The sequence below is a fragment of the Choristoneura fumiferana genome, chromosome 3 (assembly GCF_025370935.1).
Source record: "Choristoneura fumiferana chromosome 3, NRCan_CFum_1, whole genome shotgun sequence".
Taxonomy (NCBI): domain Eukaryota; kingdom Metazoa; phylum Arthropoda; class Insecta; order Lepidoptera; family Tortricidae; genus Choristoneura; species Choristoneura fumiferana.
The window spans coordinates 17670534-17691782 of record NC_133474.1 but is presented as its reverse complement, the minus strand read 5'-3'; the positions used below and the strand labels follow the sequence as shown (position 1 = coordinate 17691782).

General features: G+C 40.6%; 3 protein-coding genes across 9 annotated transcripts in view; 1 reads left to right on the top strand and 2 right to left on the bottom strand.

The window, feature by feature from the left end:
* The window catches only part of Rok (Rho associated coiled-coil containing protein kinase), a 44656-nt gene extending 34527 nt beyond the window's left edge, over nt 1-10129 (bottom strand). For all 3 annotated transcript variants that reach the window (XR_012451262.1, XM_074086017.1, XM_074086016.1), the window contains exons 1-4: nt 9521-10129; nt 6872-8800; nt 6386-6546; nt 1559-1768 (exon numbers count right to left, since the gene is read on the bottom strand). Coding sequence is in view for 2 of the 3 variants with exons in the window: in XM_074086017.1 (XP_073942118.1) it covers nt 1559-1768; nt 6386-6546; nt 6872-8800; nt 9521-9704 (2484 nt within the window). In the remaining variant the exon portion in view is untranslated. The remainder of the gene's footprint in view (nt 1-1558; nt 1769-6385; nt 6547-6871; nt 8801-9520) is intronic.
* Nucleotides 10130-10611: 482 nt separating this feature from the next.
* Nucleotides 10612-17719, top strand: LOC141426829 (TATA box-binding protein-like 1). 5 transcript variants are annotated; one of them, XM_074086028.1, is made up of 4 exons: nt 10612-10843; nt 12686-13221; nt 13732-13826; nt 17015-17719. In XM_074086028.1, exons 2-4 carry the CDS (start codon nt 12701-12703, stop codon nt 17218-17220), a joined length of 822 nt encoding a protein of 273 aa, XP_073942129.1. In that variant the 5' UTR covers nt 10612-10843; nt 12686-12700; the 3' UTR covers nt 17221-17719. The 5 variants fall into 5 exon arrangements, with proteins under 5 accessions (XP_073942129.1, XP_073942133.1, XP_073942132.1 ...); XM_074086032.1 differs by lacking the exon at nt 10612-10843 and adding an exon at nt 10974-11085; XM_074086031.1 differs by lacking the exon at nt 10612-10843 and adding an exon at nt 11458-11480.
* Nucleotides 17720-19348: 1629 nt separating this feature from the next.
* The window catches only part of LOC141426117 (rho-associated protein kinase 1-like), an 8613-nt gene continuing 6712 nt past the window's right edge, over nt 19349-21249 (bottom strand). The window contains 2 exon segments of the mRNA XM_074084977.1: nt 19349-19515; nt 20026-20068. Coding sequence (XP_073941078.1) covers nt 19349-19515; nt 20026-20068 — 210 coding nt within the window.

The window sequence follows — 21249 nt, the reverse complement described above, 5'->3', positions numbered from 1 at the left end:
AAAACTGTCTCAAATCACAGACATTCATTGCCGCGGAACGCATATTTACCATAATTAATTTCAGATATTGCAAAATATTCACAAAATTATTCTAATTATAAATAAACCCGCGTAGCTCACAAAAAAAACTATGAGATTTGACATTTCGGAGACCTCACGCTACAATAGCGCCTCTAGTGGCGAATTCATACGCGATAGCCCTCATTCCATTACAATACATACTATCTAGTAAAAAAGTAACCTTCGTTTGTTGGTGTTGGATGCTCAAAATCATTTACGTATAAAGTTTCCTTGGTTAACTTAAGCTAACTTGGGAAAGTGCAAAAATCACACGGAAGGCAGACGACTGCTATTGCAAAGATTCCAAATACGAAAACATTGATAAAAAAATTGGTACTATGCTATTCCTGATTATAGTGCCCGCAAAATGATGAAATAGTTTATTTTGTCCGAAGCAATATAAACTATAATTTCATTTCCCGTGGGACGCAGGCGGTGACAACTAATACAATATGTAAGAGGCTAAACAAATTTGGGAAATCTTATTTATTTATACACGGTCAACAATTATGACAACCAAAGACTCAGTAAGTGCCAATGAAGCTTGTATTGTATTCCGACGATATCTTTAAACACCTAACAAACAGTAATAAATAAACCCTTCAGAACATGCCATACCCACCAGTAGGAATGTAGCCTTTATAAATATTATTGATGCTATTGCTAATTGTTTCTATCACACTTGATCGTTGCAAATACTAGAGAGCATGAAAAGAACGGTTGCACTTTGAGCAGAAATAAATGTTCAAAAAGTAGTAAACATTTAGTACCGAACATTGTATATAATACCTTTAAACCAGCAATTTTTATATATATATACAGGATGTCTCGCAGATCGTGTGCCATATGATTATGACACTTCCAACATATTTTGGCCCAATTGGCAGTCACGCCTACGGTGTTTTTTTTTTAATTAGAGAGAGATATATAGTGGCCGTAATAAAGCGGTAAATGACGTCACTCTAGTAACGTTGTCTATGTAAACAAAATGGCGCGGTTTCCTAGAGAGTGGTAATAGACACCGCTTTATTACGGACGTTATATGACGGCACCTCTGATCCTAGGAAACCAAAGCTTTAGACATGATACGTCCACAGGTGTGATTGTGGTCAAACGCAAGACTATATCCGTGTAAAAGAGCGACCAAGTGCGAGTCGGACTTGCGCACGGGTTCCGTACCATTATCTATGCAACTTTAGACATTAACAAAAAAACGGCAAAAAAATGAAGTGTGTTGTATGGGAGCCCCTCTTAATTATTTATTTTATTTTAATTATTTATTTTTAACGTGATTACACAACTAAACTACTATTCTGTGAATATTTCAAGCGTGTCTACCTGTTGCCGTTATTAATGTCAAGCAAAAACACGGCAAAAAAATCACTTTTATTGTATGGGAGCCCCCCTTAAACTGACAGACAGACAGATAGCGGAGTCTCAGTAATAGGGTTCTGTTGGCATGGCGGCACCCTAAACTAAAGTGTGTTGTCAGACTCACCCTGGCGTAGTACATGTCTCGCTCGGCGCTGGCGGCGGCGAGTTTCTCCGTGGCGTCGTGCAGCGCCGCGCGCGCCGCGTGCAGCTCGCGCGCGCGCGCGTCGCGCTCGGCCGCCGCGTTGCGCGCCGCCGCCTCCGCCGCAGCCGCCTCCCCGCCCGCCGCCACGCGCCCCGCGCGCTCCTGCTCCAGCGACGCCTGGAGCCCTACCACCTGCGACATCAACTATATTAGCCTCAAGAAAGCCACACTTATAATGGCACGGTGACTATGATTGCTCCACTCTTTAATCGATCGCGAGTACCTATTAGGTAATTAAGATTTTAAATTTAATACACGTATTTGAAAATAGAAACAAGTTTAGTATCTATTAGACTACTTAATTAAATCAATTACTTATATATGCTTTTCTAATTACAGCGGTTAGTAAATGTGACATAAATAAATTATATTTTGCATAATAGGGTCTGTTGAGCGTGTCCTGGGGCAAGAGTGGCTGCAAATTAAAAAAACTGTCACAAATACGTAACAGGGAGCAATCACATGCGCGCAAACTTTCGCGTACATTGTTCGTGCGCTTTAATTTTTGATCGTTTGAATTGAAAATGTCTTTTGATTCGCGTATTCGTGCGAATGTGAATAATCCTAATAAAGCTTTTTTTAAGTATCTCGAAAAAAAAATATAGATTAGACATAGAGATCCCTCATAAACTATGACATCATATAACACGAGGACCATTGAAAGCCCATACTGAGTGCTTTTATAAGCACATTGTGGTTTATAATTTTTAGTACATGACTACGTTATATTCCTCGATTCGTCCTCGATACGACGTTAAACTGTCGCACACTTGTTAATTCAAGTGTGACGCCGACGAGAGCACAAAGACATGTGGTTTCAGTCGGGCAGTTAGTGTTAGAGCAGGATACTAACTTAGGGCGGCGGCGGAAGAATGGTCCAACCATCAACGGCGGCGCCACCGAGCCGAGCTAGCAGGCTCACTGCTCACCCACCAACCCGCACTGGACGAGCGTGGTGGGTTACACGTCCAAACCCCCCCAATATGGATAGGCTCTCTTACATACGGCCCCTAGTGCCCGGCGGCTCTGGGGATCTTGCCAATGACGGTAGGCGGGACAACCCTAGGGCATGGGGTGCGAAGAATCCCCGGGCGAATCTGATCCACCGTCAAACGAACAACGCGATTTCAAATAAGGACTCCGAATATTCGCTAAATATTCTAACTTACAATACCAGAACGCTTAGAACAGAGGAACGTCTTCTGGAGTTGGAAAATGCTCTTGACGATATCAATTGGGATATCGTCGGTCTGTCTGAGGTTAGAAGAGAAGGCGAAGATACTTTAGAACGTAAAGATACAATACTTTATTACTATGGTCATGCTGGTGGTGTGGGTGGCGTAGGATTTTTAGTGGCCAAAAAATGGAAGGACAACATTATCGAATTCATAGCTTATTCCGACAGGATTGCTGTACTAAAATTTAGAATCACCGATAAGCAAACTTTATCCATAGTTCAAGTGTATGCACCTACTACCGCGTACTCAGATAGTGAAGTAGAAGATTTCTATGACGTCCTGAACAGAGCTTGCGATGAGCATCGAGCCACTTTCAACTTAGTGCTTGGTGACTTTAACGCCAAAGTGGGAACAAGGCAAGATCTAGATAATGCCGATATCATTGGACCGCATGGTCTTGGTGACCGAAATATTCGTGGTTCATGCCTTATGCAGTTCGCCTTCGGTCAAAATCTCCACATCGCCAACAGTTTCTACTTTAAAAAAGCTCAGCGTCGTTGGACATGGATTTCCCCTGATTGCCGTACCAGAAATGAAATAGACTATTGCCTGGCTTCTAATAAACAAATTGTTAAAAACATCGAAACCATAAACAATATAAAATTCAGTTCAGACCACAGGCCACTCCGCGCTAAGATTTTATTCAGTAAAAAATTTATCACAAACAATTAGTTTTCAAAAACTGTACTCGAAGGCACGACAAACATACCTTGATAAACCAGGAACAAGATTTCAATTTAGAATTAAATAACTACTTCAGCATTTTAGATAACATACAAGATAGTACTGTTGATGACCAATATGAACATATAAAGAAAAGTATAAAACAGGCTAGTAACAAGATAAAGGCAGTAAAAAACAAATACAAGAAATTAACCGAAGAAACTATAAAATTAATAGAAGAAAGGCAAACAATAAATAAGATTAACAACAACGCAGAATACAGAAAAATAGACAAATTAGTTAAAAGAAGAATTCGGAGTGATCTAAGAAATTACAAAACCAAATTAATTGAAATAGCCCTAACCAAAAATAGATCCTTAAGAGCTGCTAAACACGGAACTTCATCTGGCAAGTCTTGGGTAACTCGCTTGAAGGATGAAAATGGTGTGGAGCAGAGCGAACGGTGTAAGGTTTTGGACATTGCGACTAAGTACTACAAGAACCTGTACTCAGACTCATCTCGGCCTAATCCCTGTTTATCGAGCAGAGGCTTTAATGACATCCCGCCGATAACAAACGATGAAGTATATTTTACCCTTCGTAAAATGAAATTTTGTAAAAGCCCAGGCGAGGATGGCATCACAACTGAAGCATTGAGGGTTGGAGGGCCAGAACTGATTCCCCGTATTACAGAGCTCTTTAATAATATATTAAAATCCGGTTGTTTTCCTAAAGACATGTGCCACTCAAATATCATCCTGTTGTACAAGAAGGGAGACAAGACTGATGTTGGAAATCACCGCCCTATAAGTCTTGTCTCTCATCTGTACAAAGTCTTCATAAAAGTTATCGAAAGGCGCATATCAGGAAAGCTTGACTACCACCAGCCACCTGAGCAGGCAGGGTTTCGTCCTGGACTCTCGACCACTGATCACCTTCAAGCCTTGAACCAAATACTGGAAAAATTTCAGGAACACAACTACCCCCTTTATCTTGCCTTTGTCGATTACTCTAAAGCCTTTGACAGCCTTACCCATTCTTCCATTTTCGAAGCTTTGCACAACCAAAACATTGAACAAGCCTATATTAACCTCCTCGAAACCATATACACCAATAGTACAGCCGCTATAAGACTGGATTCAACAGGACCGTCCTTCCCTATACAAAGAGGGGTCAAACAAGGAGACCCGCTATCGCCCAAACTTTTTACCAGCACACTTGAAGAGGTCTTTCGGAAGCTAGCGCCGCGCTGGGAGGACAAGGGGCTGGTCGTCGGTGATAGAAGATTAACTAATCTTCGATTCGCTGACGATATAGTCCTCTTCTCTTCATCAGCTACCGACCTCCAAGTTATGCTTAGTGATCTAAGCAAAGCAAGCCTCGAGGTTGGACTAAGGATGAACATGTCGAAGACCAAGTTAATGACAAATAGCACCCAACGTAGGATTGAGATAAACGGTGAACAAATCGCATATGTCCATGAGTATATTTACTTGGGCCAATTAGTCTCCTTCCAGGCGAGGCAAGAAAAAGAAGTCGAAAGACGGACAGAAAACGCCTGGAGGAGCTATTGGTCAATGAAACACCTTATGAAGGGTAACTTCCCAATTTCCTTAAAAAGGAAACTCATGGATATGTGCGTACTACCAACTCTCACCTACGGTGCGCAAACTTGGTCCTTGACAGAAGCTCTAAAGTTCAAAATCGGGGTTTGCCAGCGAGCCATGGAGCGCAGCATGCTAGGTTTAAAACTCGTCGATCGGATCCGGAACACCGCCCTGCGCTCCATGACCCAAATCACTGATGTAGGTCGATCGGCGTCTAAGCTGAAGTGGGACTGGGCTGGCCATGTTTGCCGCATGCCAGACGAGCTTTGGGCCAAGATAACCACCGAGTGGATGCCCACCAACTCGAAAAGGCGACCTGGCAGACCTAGGCGGCGATGGCGGGATGAACTGGACTTCTTCTTGAAGGACTGGCCCTTGTATGCAGGGGACAGAGAGCAGTGGAAGTATTGGGGGAGGCCTTTGCTCAGCAGTGGGACAAAATAGGCTAACAATAATAATAATAAACATGACTACTTGATACATTTGCAAAAAAATCAGCATTGGAGTTGGTTGACCCAATGAATGGTATAGACAAACATATATTATTCTTAGCATTTTTGAATGTAAAAGTGAAAATACCGTAACAAATTATTAGTAGATTATTGTCGTGGCCTGGAAGTAGGCAATTGCTGGCTGAGTATGAGTATTAAACGGACGAGCTTGCGAGTCCGTTTAACTAATACGAAGCCAGCAATTGCTATTCCAGCCGAGACTAATATAAAGCTTTTCTCAAAAATGGTGAATAATTCTGAAATAGAATAAACTTTTTCTCAAAATATATTGTAAAATTTAATTTTATTCCAATATTTTTCTTATGCTTTCCCGCCTTTTTTCATTAAAAAATAAACTGCAGGTGTATTTTTCCACCGAAAACACCACAAGCTATTTCAGACCCAATAGAAAAAGTCCGGAGTTCCAACAAAATATCTGATACCGCCCATTAGACTTGGCTGTATGTATACGACTTGTGCCAATATTGCCATGGCCTTTTTAACTTTAAAAAAAATGTGACTGATTGCAGGCGCGCTAATTCATTATTGTCGAGCTAGCGCGCCTGCAATAGTTTTAACTTTTTAATTTTTCGCTGACCATAAACTATGCACTTCACCTTCTGATATGTAAAGAATAATGTCAACTTTTACGGTCATTTTTGAGAAAATAAATTTACAAACCTTAGGTTTTTTTATGAACATTCATTATACATCACAAAATACAACGATACAACAATACAGATTAATTACCTTCTCGCTCTCCTGCCGATGCTCGCCCTCGAGCTTCTGGAGGCGCTGCTGCATCTGCCGGTAGTCCACATTGAGCATGGACATCTGCCGGTCCTTTTCCTGGCACGTGGCTTCCGCGCGCTGCCGCCCCGCCTTCTCCTCGTTCAGCTTCGCTTGCAGCGCTACGCAACCGTCAACCATCACGTCAAAAACCCTCCAACACACCATTTTATTTCAAATCAATCTGAGGTGTATGGGGTGTTCGTGGAACATCTTACGAGGACTAGAGCTTCTCGAGTAAATACGTGCAATATAAAGGAAATTAGCATGTGGACAATACCTGTAAATATGGTTTCCAACGCTCCTGAAGCATGCAAAAAGTGAAGTAATGAAGAGTCATTTAGTTATTTGGCCGGGGAGCGGTAGCACATAGCCGGGGTCGCGAGGGTAGCACGAATCGTCAGGGCGACAGGAGCATGAGACAGGAGAAGCGAGGAGGCGGCTCACCTTTGACGAGCTCGAGGTTGGCCTCCTGCTTGTTGAGCAGCTGCGAGCGCTGCGTGTCCTGGTGCGCGCGCAGCTCCTGCTGGTAGAGGTGGTGCGCGGCGCCGCGCTCGTGCGCCAGCGAGGCGCACTCCTTCTCGAGCGCCGCCACGCGCTCGCCCAGCTGCCGGTTGTCGGCCGCCACCTGCTTGAGGCGCGCGGCCGAGCGCTCCAGCTCGGCGTGCGCGGCGCTGAGGCGCGCGCCGGCATCGGCCACGGCCGCCTCGGCGCGCTGCCGGCCCGCCTTAGCGGCGGCCAGCTCGTCGGCCAGCGCGCCGCGCTCGCGCTCGAGCGCGTCCCGCTGCGCGCGTAGCCGCGCCGCCGCGCCGTCGCTGGCCGCCGCCGCAGCCGCCTGCACCGCCGTCAGCTCGGCCGCCTGCTTGCGCGCCTTCACCGCCGAATCCGACTCCTGCTTCAGTTTCTCACGCAGCTCTGTCAGCTGTTTCTCCAGAGCGTTGATTTTGTCATTGTAGGATTGGAGATGGCTCATCTCTTTCGCTCTCTTGTTCTGCTCCTCTTCGAGGCGTCTCTTGGCTTCGCTATAGTTCATTTCTGCTTTTCGTCTGGTCTCAACCTCCGCCTCTGCTTTTCTCTGTATTTCTTTTAAATCGTGGCGTAACAGGGCCAAATCCTTGTCGGTGTCAGCTATAATTTTCTTATTCCTAGATTCTCTCTGAGACAATTCCTCCAACTGTGCACACAGAACTACCTGCCTATCCTCTAAGTTACGTCTCCCGTCTCTCTCCCGCTCTAGAAGCTTCTCTAGCTGCAGAATAGCTTCGGAGCCCACATTATTAATGTGATTAGTTGAAATTGTGTCCACGACATCAGCATGCAAGCTCCTCCTGGAACACAGCTGGTAATCACCATTATAAGTGAAACCGACAAAAGGTAAATGGTTACCTACAAATGCTTTGGGTACAGGGAAGGATTCATCCAAAGCATCAGATTTCTCAATTTCATCAAAATTTTTGGTGTCATCATCACTAGACAACTCTGGCACTACTGGTGGCACAGAATCCCTGAGATTATCAAAGCTCCACTGGTCATTGTGCAAGAATGGGTGCTGCTTGATTTCATCAACACTATTCTTACCTAGACGTTTCACCCTGTCCGTAAGCAATCCTCTTATTAAAGATTTGGCATCTTTTGAAATTTCTACATCATCAGGAAACTGTAAAGAGTTCCTATGATCCATTATTTTCCCATAAGTTCCTACTAAGCTTTCAGCATAAAATGGTGGATCACCAATTAACATTTCATACAAAAATATACCAACGGCCCACCAATCACATTCACGACCATAAACTCCCTCACCATTCTGGGATTGTAACACTTCTGGTGAAATGTAATCAGGAGTACCGACAGCATTGCTCGCCCGCACCAAGCCATCAGGCCCCATCCTCATACAAGTGCCAAAGTCAGCTAATTTCAAGTGTCCATACTTGTCAATCAGCATATTATCAGGTTTGACGTCTCGGTGAACAAACCCCATGCCATGAATAACATCTAGTGCTAGCACTATTTCCATAGTGTAAAACTTAGCCCATTTCTCAGGTATATCATAATTAGACATAAGACTAACAAGGTCACCCCCGGGCATGTAATCCATTACCATATAAAGATATTTGTGGTCTTGGAAGGCAAAATGTAGTTTGAGAATCCATTCAGAATTTGCATGTGCCATTATATGTCTTTCTTCCCAGAAGAATGTTGAGTCAGACCTTTTGATCATTTCTACTTTACTCAGCAATTTCATTGCATATACCTGCTGTGTGGACTTGTGTCTGACTAGTTGCACCTCACCAAATGCCCCCCGACCTATGACTTTGATCAGGTCATAGTCAGCTGCCTTCATACGGAGATCAACAATTTCAGAAGCAAACTCTTCATCTACAACAAAAGAGAACTTATGATACTACTAGTAGTATCTCTTGCACGCGTAAATCATTAGATACAGCAGTTGAATTGCAATTCTGAGTTTACAAATGCACGTGGGAATTCCAGAAAATTATGTTATGGTTTTCATTGACATTGCATTAAAAGCTACTATGCCAAATTTCGTGACTCTAAGCTCAATGGTTGTTATTTTGAGATTTTAACCATATCGCGTGGGAATATCAGGATTAAAAGGTGCCCATATGTTATTCCAGATGTCCAGCTATCTTCATACCAAATTTCATCCACATCCGTCCAGCTGTTTTAGTGTGAACAAGTAACATACATACACACACACAAACTTTCGCATTTATAATATTAGTAGGACATATATTTATATTTGCTCCTATTTGTGCACAATCATTTAAAATGTTGATCAAAAATATAAATTCATTAGTGAATAAACATTGGGACTAGTATTAGAAATCATTAAAACAACAATGTAAACTGAAATATTAATCAAGACATGTATAGTCTGGATGACAAGATATTAGCAGTGTTATCAAAACACTTCATATGCCAAACACACTAATGTTTTTAAGATTTTACAGTTGATATAGTTTAACTGTTAAAAGTCTCCTGAACAAAAAAGGTGATAAATGTTTGCTACAGAAACAGAAGAAAGTAGTGTGTATAAAAGTGTGTAACTGAGAGTATGTAGTCGGGCTAACTTACATCTAGTAGTGTAAGCCTCAACGTTCTTCATGCGGCGGATGGCTGGGTGGTCGCAGTCGGACACGAGCGCGGCGACGGTATCCAGCAGCGAGTCCACGTTGCCCGGCGAGCGCGGGTCGCATAGCCGCTCTTCCAGCGCGCGGAGCCGCCGCAAGCGCTCTTCGTCCTTCGGCACTACTTCCATACTGACACCCTTTCTCACGTCTTCACGCACTAAACGCCACCGCACATTCTCCGGATCACACCACCCACTGATGCCACATCGCAAACCCTGACGAGTATCAGACCTTAGAAGACAGCCGCCTGTTTGTTTTATCGCAGACGCACTATTCTACTGTTAACAACTTATGTTTCATTATCGAAGTCGAAAAAATTTTGGTGCATAGCTCAAAATGACAGCAGATAAAGGTGGCTCTCACAACAAAGCATATGCACGTTTGCGACTATATACTACTGATTATCGTAAATTTAATAAATTGTTAACTGTATATGAACACTAAATTGTAATAATTATTGGCACATCTTTGAAAATATTGTCTAATTACGAAATATTCAACCGCTTGACCGATGATCGAACAATATTATGAAGTTAGCAGCAGATATGAAGTTCACAATGGCGACTCAACAGTGCCACAGATTAAAAAGGCAATGTATTTTAAAGTGACCTTACACGATTCGATATGGATCCAGAATCAAAACTACACGATGCTATCACAACACTGCATAAGTTTTTTTTTTACATTTACATTATGCCTATTACATCAACGTGCGCAAATTTATTTATTTAGTTATGTTTCCAAACTACTCTTTCGCTTTAGATTAAATTTACGCATTTATTTTGGGGGTTCATAAGCGCAGAAATATATAGTTAACTTTGATCAAAGCTTGGTCACCGAGGTCTTCGTACTTGCAAAAATCATAGTCATACTAATAGAGAAAGAAAACCTCCTCGGTGGTACTTTAGCTAGCTGTATCGGTCCGTTTTTTTGTAGTCTGTAAAGCAAGCATAGACAAACTAAAAATCATTCATTCTCATTTCATTCATAGACACGCAGGATCCTTCACTCAAAAGTCCAAAATTCATTTTCATTCATTCGTTTCGTTTTGTTCACTTGTCTGATCTTGAATGGAACATGGCGGTGCTAGGCAGGATGTGCATAAGTTCTTAATTTTTGCATTTATTATCAAATCAAAGTTTTCGTGAGCTATAATATCATAATTAGTGTTTATTTGTCTTCATTCTGCCTTGACTGTTTGCAATGAAAATTGTTACTTCGTTGCTGGTGTAAAAATAATTGTGACAAATATAACACATTATCTCAGGTAATTGTTGTTTTAATCTATGTTACACATTTAGAAAAAAATACTGACTACCTGTGATCCTGTCGCAGGTCTGAGACTGCATCATCTGTTCAATCCGTTCAATTCGAGTGTGCCCCATTTTATTTCAAGTTCTCGTGTTAAAAAATTACTTCCCAGTGTACCCGTTTTTGTATTTGGCCTATCACATTGGAGATACTTTTAGAGTCGATATGGTCGCAGGATATTACTTTATTGTGAGATTTGTGAGGTCTAACTCTTCTTATCCTTTTCTCTTTGTGCTCTAATCCAATCACGTGTGGTTCAGGTCGTTACGGGGTCAATAACTGGTGGTTTCGACTTATTTCGGTATAATCATACGACTGGGAACAACCACAAGCTCAATATTCCAAGATTCGATAAATTTTAGCAATCGCCTTGGAGCATCGTGCCTGTGAGGAGAGCTCGGTAACCTGTCGCGAAGGGGCTTTTCATGTACGCAGATTCTTAGTTTGGCATGTGCAAATGCAATCCCAAACCAAGGCGCATGCAGGCAGCAGGGTGCAGGTCGCGGGGGCGAGGGCGGCGGCGCGGCGGGGCGGGGCGGGGCGGCGGTCGGTCCGGCAGTCAGCTGTGCGAGTGTCATCTGTCTGTTGTCGAGGTAGACTCGCTCGCGCCTCGCGTCGTGCCACGCCGTGGGAAGTGGCCTAATTGTTACCCCTCCATCGAATTATCACTAAATTTGATGCTGTTATATGAAGCTCTATGAGATAAATATCAAAGTTATTTTGTTTTAGGACCAATGATATTTATACTGTAGAAGGACAAATAGGGTAAACTGGATGATCCTTTGTGTTAAGTAGGCTGTGATATCTGTGATATTTCTTCAGTGTGAAATCCTAGGATTATACCTAGACTCAAAAATGTAGAGTAATCTTGAATAGGTGTTTAATTAGTGCAATTATTAAATTTTACTTATTCCATTTATGTCCACCAATTTAACATCATTCAATCCTGCAAACTTAAATAAAGAACAAAATCAATCACACTTTCAAACATTTTGTTGAAATCTATCAGTCAACCTGATTCATAGATTAAAATATAAGCATATAAATGTGTTAAAGGAATCCTTCCTGTACCTAGATTTACCTACATAAATATATTGTCTGTAAACACTGAAGTCCTTGTAAACAAAGAAAGCAATCCTTGGATGATGATAACATTAAAGAGCTGCTGCATACCACTGTTTAAGATGACACTTTCTAAATACTATGTATACTTACCTCCTAAATTATTCTAAATTTACATCCTATGGCTCATAAAATTTAAAGTAGAGAAAATTGAGAATTATATGAAATGTTGCATAATAACATGCGAAACCATGCTGAGTAGAAGTTGTTTTCATTGTTTCATGTGTGTTTGGTATTGGCCATTGTTATGCAATCAAACATTTTCAATAAAGTTCCCTTTACGATTCTGCACTAGAAGCTGCCGATAACAGCTAATGCTTGTGCTGCACTCGTTTTTTATGTATTTTAATCAACGGTTGATTATATTTGAGTGATTCATTTCCTGTTTTAGTGAGTTGAGAGCTAATCATTCATGTTATTATATTAAACCTGACCTCATTTTGTTGCTACTGAACTGTGGAGTTTGTTGACTGATTGTTGACTAGAGGATAAGCAAGATAGAATCCACTAATTAATTTTCAATTATAATAGTAGTAGGATTTTAACCTTCACTTTAAATGATTTCTATTAGCACCTGATTAAAAGTGCCCATTTTTGAAAAAATAATTTAAAAATTAGGGATAGGATAGGATAGTAATAAGTCTGGTGTCTTACGGTTCAATGTTTTTATTTTCAGCAAGCTGTGGTGGCCATGGCTACGCTGATACAAGAGAATGGTATTAAGGAGCTCAGCAAAGGCACCCACAGCATCGCTAACCACATGGTGCCCGACCATGAGTATTGCGAGCCCAAGCCCGAGCCGGCTGCGCCCGCCGAGTGCGCAGCGCCGGCCGACGACGAAGACACCCCCGAAATTGATATCATGATAAACAATGTTGTGTGTAGTTTTAGTGTTAAGTGTCACCTGAACCTGAGACAGATAGCTCTGAATGGTGTTAATGTAGAGTTTCGTCGCGAGAACGGCATGGTGACCATGAAGCTGCGGCGGCCCTACACCACGGCGTCGATCTGGTCGTCGGGCCGCATCACGTGCACCGGCGCCACCAGCGAGGAGCAGGCCCGCGTGGCCGCGCGACGCTACGCCCGCGCCCTGCAGAAGCTGGGCTTCCAAGTCCGCTTCCAGAACTTTCGTGTAGTTAATGTATTAGGAACGTGCAGAATGCCCTTTGGAATACGTATAACAGCATTCTCCAACAAATATAGAGAAGCAGAGTGAGTATTAAATTTCAATTTTCACATCTCATTGAACAATTAATACCTACACTAAGTACAAACTTTGTCTCACTCTTAATTAAAACTACATAGGTACCATAGTTTATTTTTACTTTTGTAAGGATATATACATTCCTGTAATTTAGTTGAGAAAAAGGCAGCAACATCCTTAAACTTGTTTTATTGCATTCCAAAAAAGATTAGAAGGCAATGACAGAGGACAATGACATTGTAACATTGGACTTTATGTTTTGAGATATGCAAAATGTTAATCAAATAATGAGACAAGTTCATTTACCTACATTTAGGTAGGCACTCGATTGAGCTATTGAAGAAATAGGTTGATCCTTATAATTTGATTGTTTAAATATTAGTTTCAGTTTACTTGTGATTGCACCTAATGAACAGAAAAAAACAATCCAAAATCATATGCACCAAATCTGTACTTTTTTTTATTTAGATCATGCAGGATATTGGGTGCTTTTTAATATTTTTTTTATTTTATTTCAGCTATGAACCAGAGCTCCACCCAGGCGTAACATATAAATTATACAATCCTAAGGCAACTCTAAAAATATTTTCCACTGGAGGTGTCACAATTACAGGTAAGGTTTACTTTAAATAGTTACAAACCTCCTGTTTTTTTTTAAATTCTCCTGCGGCCAAGTGCCCTTTACAGGCCTCTCAGAATGAGACAGCTTAGGCTGTAGTTCACACTTGAGTTTTGTGCACTCTCGTCTCGTCTCTTGTCTTGGGTACTCATCTTCACACACATGATTAAATTTCTTCGCAGGTGTATGCAGGTTTCCTCATGATGGTTTTCCTTCACCATAAAGGTTGTGGTAAATTTCAAATGTAATTTCGCACATTAATTATGGATAACTTATAAGTGCGAGCCTGGGCTAGAACCCACCAAGACCATAGATTAGGCGAGTAAGCTAGGCATTGTCAGGCTACCATGGCTTTTTTCAATTAGATAGAGCTTAGGTTTGCCTCACCCATCACTCCAATCCTCTAGCTTCAGGATTGCTGCATAATGCCAGTGTGGTTAAAAGATTAAAGCGTAACAACATTATTTACGTAATGCAAGAGGCACTGGCCTTTACATTTCCATACTGTCATTCCTCATATACCTCATCAGATTATAGTCTGGTGACTGATTGCAGATTTAAAAAAAGAGCTTAGGTGAGCTTGAATGGACCAGAGTAAAATCTATTGTTGGGTGACAAGCAAAGGTCACTAAGTACTAAATACCGTATCTCAGCATGAAATTACTAACTAGATACAACTTTTTGAAGAGCAGTGACAGAAATTTTAGAGAAGTTTGCTTGTCTGCGGGCGATATTACTCTGTGACTGTGAGTTAACTGCTAAGCTAACCCAGAGTTAGGTAATGTCAAACATAGGACCTGTCATCCCTTAACCAGGTTTAAAAAATATTTTTTTTAACAATTTGTGATAGCATGCTTTAACACATTCATGCGAGCAGGCAGCAGATTTCAAACTAAAATAAAATCTCCACCAACTGACGGTAGGAGCTTACAGTAACTGTTGTGATATGATGGGCTAACAATACAAATGAAACGGATACAAAATTCAGATCTATTGTCAAGAAGACATTAATATCTAAGGTGTATTATAAAGTTAATGATTATGTCATGGATATTTGGAAATCAAAAATAATTCTGATCCGCATTAGCGATCCCTTCCAATAGCGAACCTACTGTGTTAAAAATAAAGTTGTGTGAAATACTTGTGATGTATAGATATCATTTAATAATATTGTAAATTTGTTTAAAAAAATATACTTCGTTGAGTTTCTTGCCGGATTCTTCTCACCAGGAGTTTTTCCGAACCGGTGGTACATTTTTTGACATTCATAAGTGCTTGTTATAGCCACTTATAGCCTAATTTGAATAAAGATATTTTGACTTTGACGTAACCAGTACTTTGTTGGAGGGATATTGACATCCAGTTATGTTGTGCAAATAAACAAGATGTTTTAGGGCGTGATTTGTGTCGTAACATGAATCCCGACAATTAACGTATCGCGGTGCTCGCTTCAACGTATTAAACAATCTGGACGTTTATTATTATAAATCTGAAAACTTATAAAACAGTAAACAAAAGTTACATAATTTGTCTATAAGTTCGTCTGCCATTGAGTTTTTTTTTATTGGTCCAACTTATACTTATTGAGAAACGGTTAAAAGCTTATGTTAGGTAAACACGTTTAACAGCTTTAAATAGAAAGAAAGAAAGAAAATACATTTATTCACAACACAAGACAACAATATTATTAGGTACAAAAAAAACAACAAAGGTATGTGTCATTGCGGTTGTGAATCGGACACTGGCTCAGCATAATGCTGAAGCGTTAAAAACACCCCAGCGCTGATTTTCAGCCAGCACCGTCGGCAACCCTCGGACCGTTATAAAGACATACTACACACCATTAACTACGTAAGACTACGTAAATAAATAAAAATAGCGTAACAAATTTCGTCTTTCGTCTTGGATTGGACAGTTGTATTCTAACCTTTTTGGGTTTTAGGGTTTAACGAGGTTATGATGCTGGCTGTGATTTATTTCAGGATTTGTAACCAGTAACAGTTATCATGGGAAGAACGTAATATTAATATCCTGAGATACAGTAAATAAAACAACTTTACTGAACTGTCTAGGTTTAGAATCTGGATAACAAGTCGCTCATGGCTTCAGAACGTAGACGTAGATACGTCTTGAAAGCTTGTATACTAAAGTTTTCAGTTACTACAACATACCACACTTTATTTTTCTCTTAGTAATAGTAGCTTCACATTTAAATATATCGGGGTGTTGTATGATGGCAATGAGGGCTATCGCGTATGAATTCGCCGCTAGAGGCGCTAGTGTAGTGTGAGGTCTCCGAAATGTTAAATCTCATAGTTTTTAGGTGAGCTATGCGCGTTTATTTATAATTAGAATAATTTTGGGAATATTTTCCATTACCTGAAATTAATTATGGCAATTAGCAATGGGGCAATAAATGTTTGTGTTTTGAGACAGTTTTATATTTCGGAAACTTTTGTCCTCCCTTTTTTCCGAACAAAACGGGACTACGCAACACTGTGCTCTGTTGCTCAATATTTTTATGGTACGGTTTTAAGGTATATTAAATATGATTTTAATCTAAATTTTGTTTTCACGCCCGTAATAACAGACTTTGAATGCCACACTTAAAAACCTCTCGCAACAGTGGCGCCATCTAGAAAGACAAAAAACGATAGCCCTCATTAGAATGGCATCATAGGGGCTACTCCGAAATTCGAAGTTCGTGTCGTGCCGTCCCTCTCACTCTCGTATTAAATAGTATAAAGGTGCGGCCACATACAATCGCTCGTCGCTCGTTTAGAGCGATAAATCTGGTCACGTGACCCAATTTTTAATGTGATTTTGAATTTCCCGCGACTCAAAAAAGTAGCGTCAAGTCGCCGCATCGAGCAGCAGCGACAAGATGGCTGCTTGCATGAATGATCTTGGTCTTGGAAGCTGATTTCTTAATCTCATTTAGTAGCAGTCGTGGCAGTGGTACAAATAAAAGAATTGGTGTGAATGAAAAAAAAAGTGTTTATGCCGAAATTTAAGAGGTTTTTTTTCCAGCGATAAAGCTCAACATTCCAGCTTATGTCACGTGACCAGATTTGACGCTGGAAACGAGCGTCGAGCGTTTTACATGTGGCCCCACCTTAAGTTCCAATTTTGCACTTCGTAGTACATGATCAGTCGGCTTAATGTTTATCGTGTTCCCGCAGCTCGCAGCGTGTGCGACGTGCAGTCCGCCGTAGAGCGCATCTTCCCGCTGGTGTACGAGTTCCGCAAAATGCGCACACCCGAAGACGAGGAGCTGTTCCGGCAGAAGCGCGCGGCTGCGGCGGAGGCGGCGGGTGCGGGCGCGGCTGCGGCGGCGGGCGCGCCCGTCACGCAGTCCGACGACGAGGGCGGCGACGCCTGCGAATGACCGCCGCCTCGCGACCCACCCGGCCGGACGCCCGTGCGAACGAACTGACCGACTCATTGACATCAAAGCAATAACTGATCGGTTGTTAGTGTGTGAATTGTCTGCGAGCTGTTCGGTTCATGCCAAAGATATTTATTAGGGGAGGTGCTTTGCAGAGTGCCAACGCGGACGGTGCCCGCGCCCACTCTGCCGCCTATACGAACGTATTATTTTCGTGATGCTCCTATTAACTCCTAGTTTGCGTAGGTGATATAGACTTGTTTGTCTAAACCAAAATTTGTCTTGATATATTGATTAATATTAATGTTCAGAGAATTAATCTCGGCAACGATACTCAAGTTCTATTTTCTTTTGCTGTTATGATTGAAGAATTAGTAGTGATATTTGTAATAGTGTTCAATAACTTATGTTCTACGAAAGAGATGACTGAACGATTAGTTAGATGTTAGTGTTTGTAAATATGAGAAGCTTGGACATTATACATTTAATTGAAAAATAAGTGCTTGTTTTATTGTTTATTAGTATACAAACTGGAGACAGGGGCAATACGCTTTACGTATAAGGCACAAATGGTTCCTTTGCATAAAATTGTAGACAAAGGTGCTAGAAGACGAATAAAGTGAACAAGTTAACATTACAAGATCAGTATGTTTTTATTTTTGCTGAACATATAGAAGTTAGCATATAATTTTAGTAAAAAATTACATTAAACACGTCAACCCCATATAATGTTTGAAAACAACTCGAACGCAATGGGCCTCATAATCAACGGTGCATCTCATTAGTAATTTAATTACGTGGAAAAGGGAACCCTTGTAACTTTTTGGTCCGTACGTAATTTATTAGGCACATTTTGCAAATAAGCTTCTTAATTTTTATTACTTTCCAAGTAAAAGGAACCGTTAGCGCATTCACTGCCAGCGACGCATATATGCGTTTTTGGAACTTCTCCTCCCAGTGCCGCTGTCATAATTATTCATACATTTTGAACGCACCTGTGGTCAGTCAAGTATAGTCAGGTGGCAGTGAATGCGTTAAAAAAAGGTTGGTACAGTCAAAGAAACTAAATCGCGAAGCAGGGTGGAACCTTTTCATAAATTTCGGTATGATTGCTTTGGCAGATGTATGAGATGTCAACATGAGTTTAGTAGCATAAAGCTTCCACCCAGGTACGTGATTCAGTTTCTTTGACTGTACTTCAGCCTGGGTGACGATCATATCAATATCTGTGAATTCCTACAAAACTGTTGCTCTTATAAAATTTCCGACTAGACTTATTTAAATTAATAATAATTTAATTTAATAGATGACAAGATTAATAAGGTTTTCCCGACAGGCGAAATATCGCTAGATGGCGTAAGTATTGTGAGGTCCGTTTGACATTTGTCATGTTTGGAGCCGTCCATTACGTGAGGTTCGAAAGGGGGGGGGGATCCGGAAAAAAACACGAAACGTCACAAGGGTGAGAGGGATGTAGTGAGAACAATCACGTGTATGTTTTTATTATTTTCAACGCACCGGCCCGGCGCCAGCGGTATGTTATAATTAAAGATAATATTCTGATTTTTTAGTTTAGAATATTTGTACTAAAAAATACACGTTATTTTGGGGGGTTAGTCTTATTTCAAATTTTGGGCAATTTTTCACCATTTTCGAATGATATGATTTCAGAAATTAGTTTCCTGGTTTGATGATCTGTGCGATCATCCATAAAGAACGTCACACGTTAAGGGCAGTGGTCTGGCGATTTATGATAATGATGGGGTGCGAGAGTCTAAATATAATCGAAATTGGTGTGACGTAATTTATGTATGACCCTTTATAAGTAATCGTTTCGTTATAACATCTATGTAGAAATTATGCTGGCTCAAAATAGGTGATGGTAGTCAGTGGCGTGCCTAGGTAACTTAGAACCCCAGTGCATAATAGAAATCAGGCCAAATTTTTGCTAAGGTACAATCTTCTAGAGGAGGTAGAGGCATTGTTTCTTTTTTTATCCTGAGCGTGAGGAACTGAGGAGGCCGCGCTAGCGCTCCGATAGCTACGCCACTGATGTTAGTGTCGATTCGAAAGCATTGCGCCATAGTAATCTTGCCCAGGGCACATACAGCGTCCGTTTTCCTGGAGCTCATGCGTCGGTGTCTTGCGTGTCGTATTCATCGCTGGTAAACCGCGGGTGCGAGGGCCGCGGGGCGCGGGCCAGGCGCGGCCGGGCGCGCGCGCCCGCCGTGGGCGGCGCCCGCACTATAGCGCTGAGGTTCACTACGGACAGCCGCGGTGTACGGACTGCTGTACCTGCACAACAATGTTACAACTTATAGTGTCATGTCAAAAATAGTAGATTGTACAACGAGAGCATAAATTGATTGATTTTTAGTTTTAATATGCGTATATTCATACGAGTATTATAACCTACCTACATACCTATTTGTGTTGTATTTTTGTTTTAAATTTGTAATTTATTGAATCGAGAACATTCTTGCATAAACATAACTAAGGTCGCGGGTGAGCAAATTAATTGTCTCAGTTCATTAAAACTGTATAAAAAACAATGGGAATAATATTAAGAATATTAGGTTCTTTGGAAACTTTGTTTTGGCTTCTCGGTTGCCACGTTTACCAGATGTTGGCGCCGTGCTTGTAGCCCATCACGTTTTGCAGTCCAGTGGGCAGAACAAATGACCAAGTTTCCATTATGTATGGCTTTTATGAAACCAAAAAAATACGAATGTTTTTGTTTAGTAAAACAATAATATTTTTTCCATTCTGATATTTAGCCCAAGTTACACCAAGTTAGGTAGGTACCATAATTATAACCAATGACAAACCAGCTAACTATAAGTTTCCACTAACAAAAAAAATTAGAGTGCGTCAAAGATCTTAATGTTCGTGGGTTTTCACGGGGCGCAAAACTGGATTCAGTAGCGTACACGCAGCGCCATCTGTTGTCACTTATAGCAAGATAAGTTGAAAACAAACAAAAAGTCAAACATTCGTAAATTTCGCCGCAGATCGACGAAGTTGTAAAATTAAGCTAGCAGCTAGCATAATTAAGACTGTTTGTAGAAAAGTTGTACACCTAATAAACTAACTGATGCAGCGCGCGAAGTCGCCGGCGAAGAATTTCTTTATTGCATTAATATACCTACTATCTACCGCGGGAATTTATAAAACTTTACAATACATCAGATTCCTAAATCCATCACTAACTAGTCCATCAGTTAGATTTGGAAAAAATATTGGACAAATTTTTTATCAATTAAACAAAAAATATGGACATTATTGTCGGTTAAGTTCCGTGTGACGTCACTCCTTAGTAGGTAAACTTTTTACTAAGGAGTGAAATCATAAAACCACATATACCTACCTGTTTACAAAACACATTTTTTTAAAATATAATCTGATTATTAAGAATCAAAGAATCAAATAATAATAATCACAATTAGGGGCTGTTTCACCATCCATTGATTAGTGTTAACTGACGGTTAAATGTGATGCCGTCTCTATTTGTTTTGTCCGAATCGACGGAGACGGCATCCATTAACCGTCGGTTAACGCTAATCAATGGATGTGAAACAGCCCCTTAAAAACTATAAAAAGTGTCCAGTAGATACAATACAAATCTCATACTCATAACATGTATTGTAATTTGAAGACTTCTTGTACTAATGTCACACTCATTTTTTTAATTCTGCAAAAAGCCTCATCTTGGGGTCATTAAAAAGGTTGAACAATAAACTTATAATTTATTATAAATGTTATTAAACCTTTTAAATACGATTTTAAACGTTTACAAATTAAATTAAATAATTAATTATGATTTTTGTTAAAAATTCATTCAATTTAACAAATATTTATTCCAACTGTAGAGGCAGTATACGGAATTCGTTTATAAAAAAAAACCAAGAGAATCTTTTCGTGCAATGAGGTTGCATACTTTATTCAAAGATCGGGAAAAATTGCATTTTGGAAATATTTCGTTGTCATGTAATTTATTAGGTATCGATCATTAGATTAATGATTGGTCTC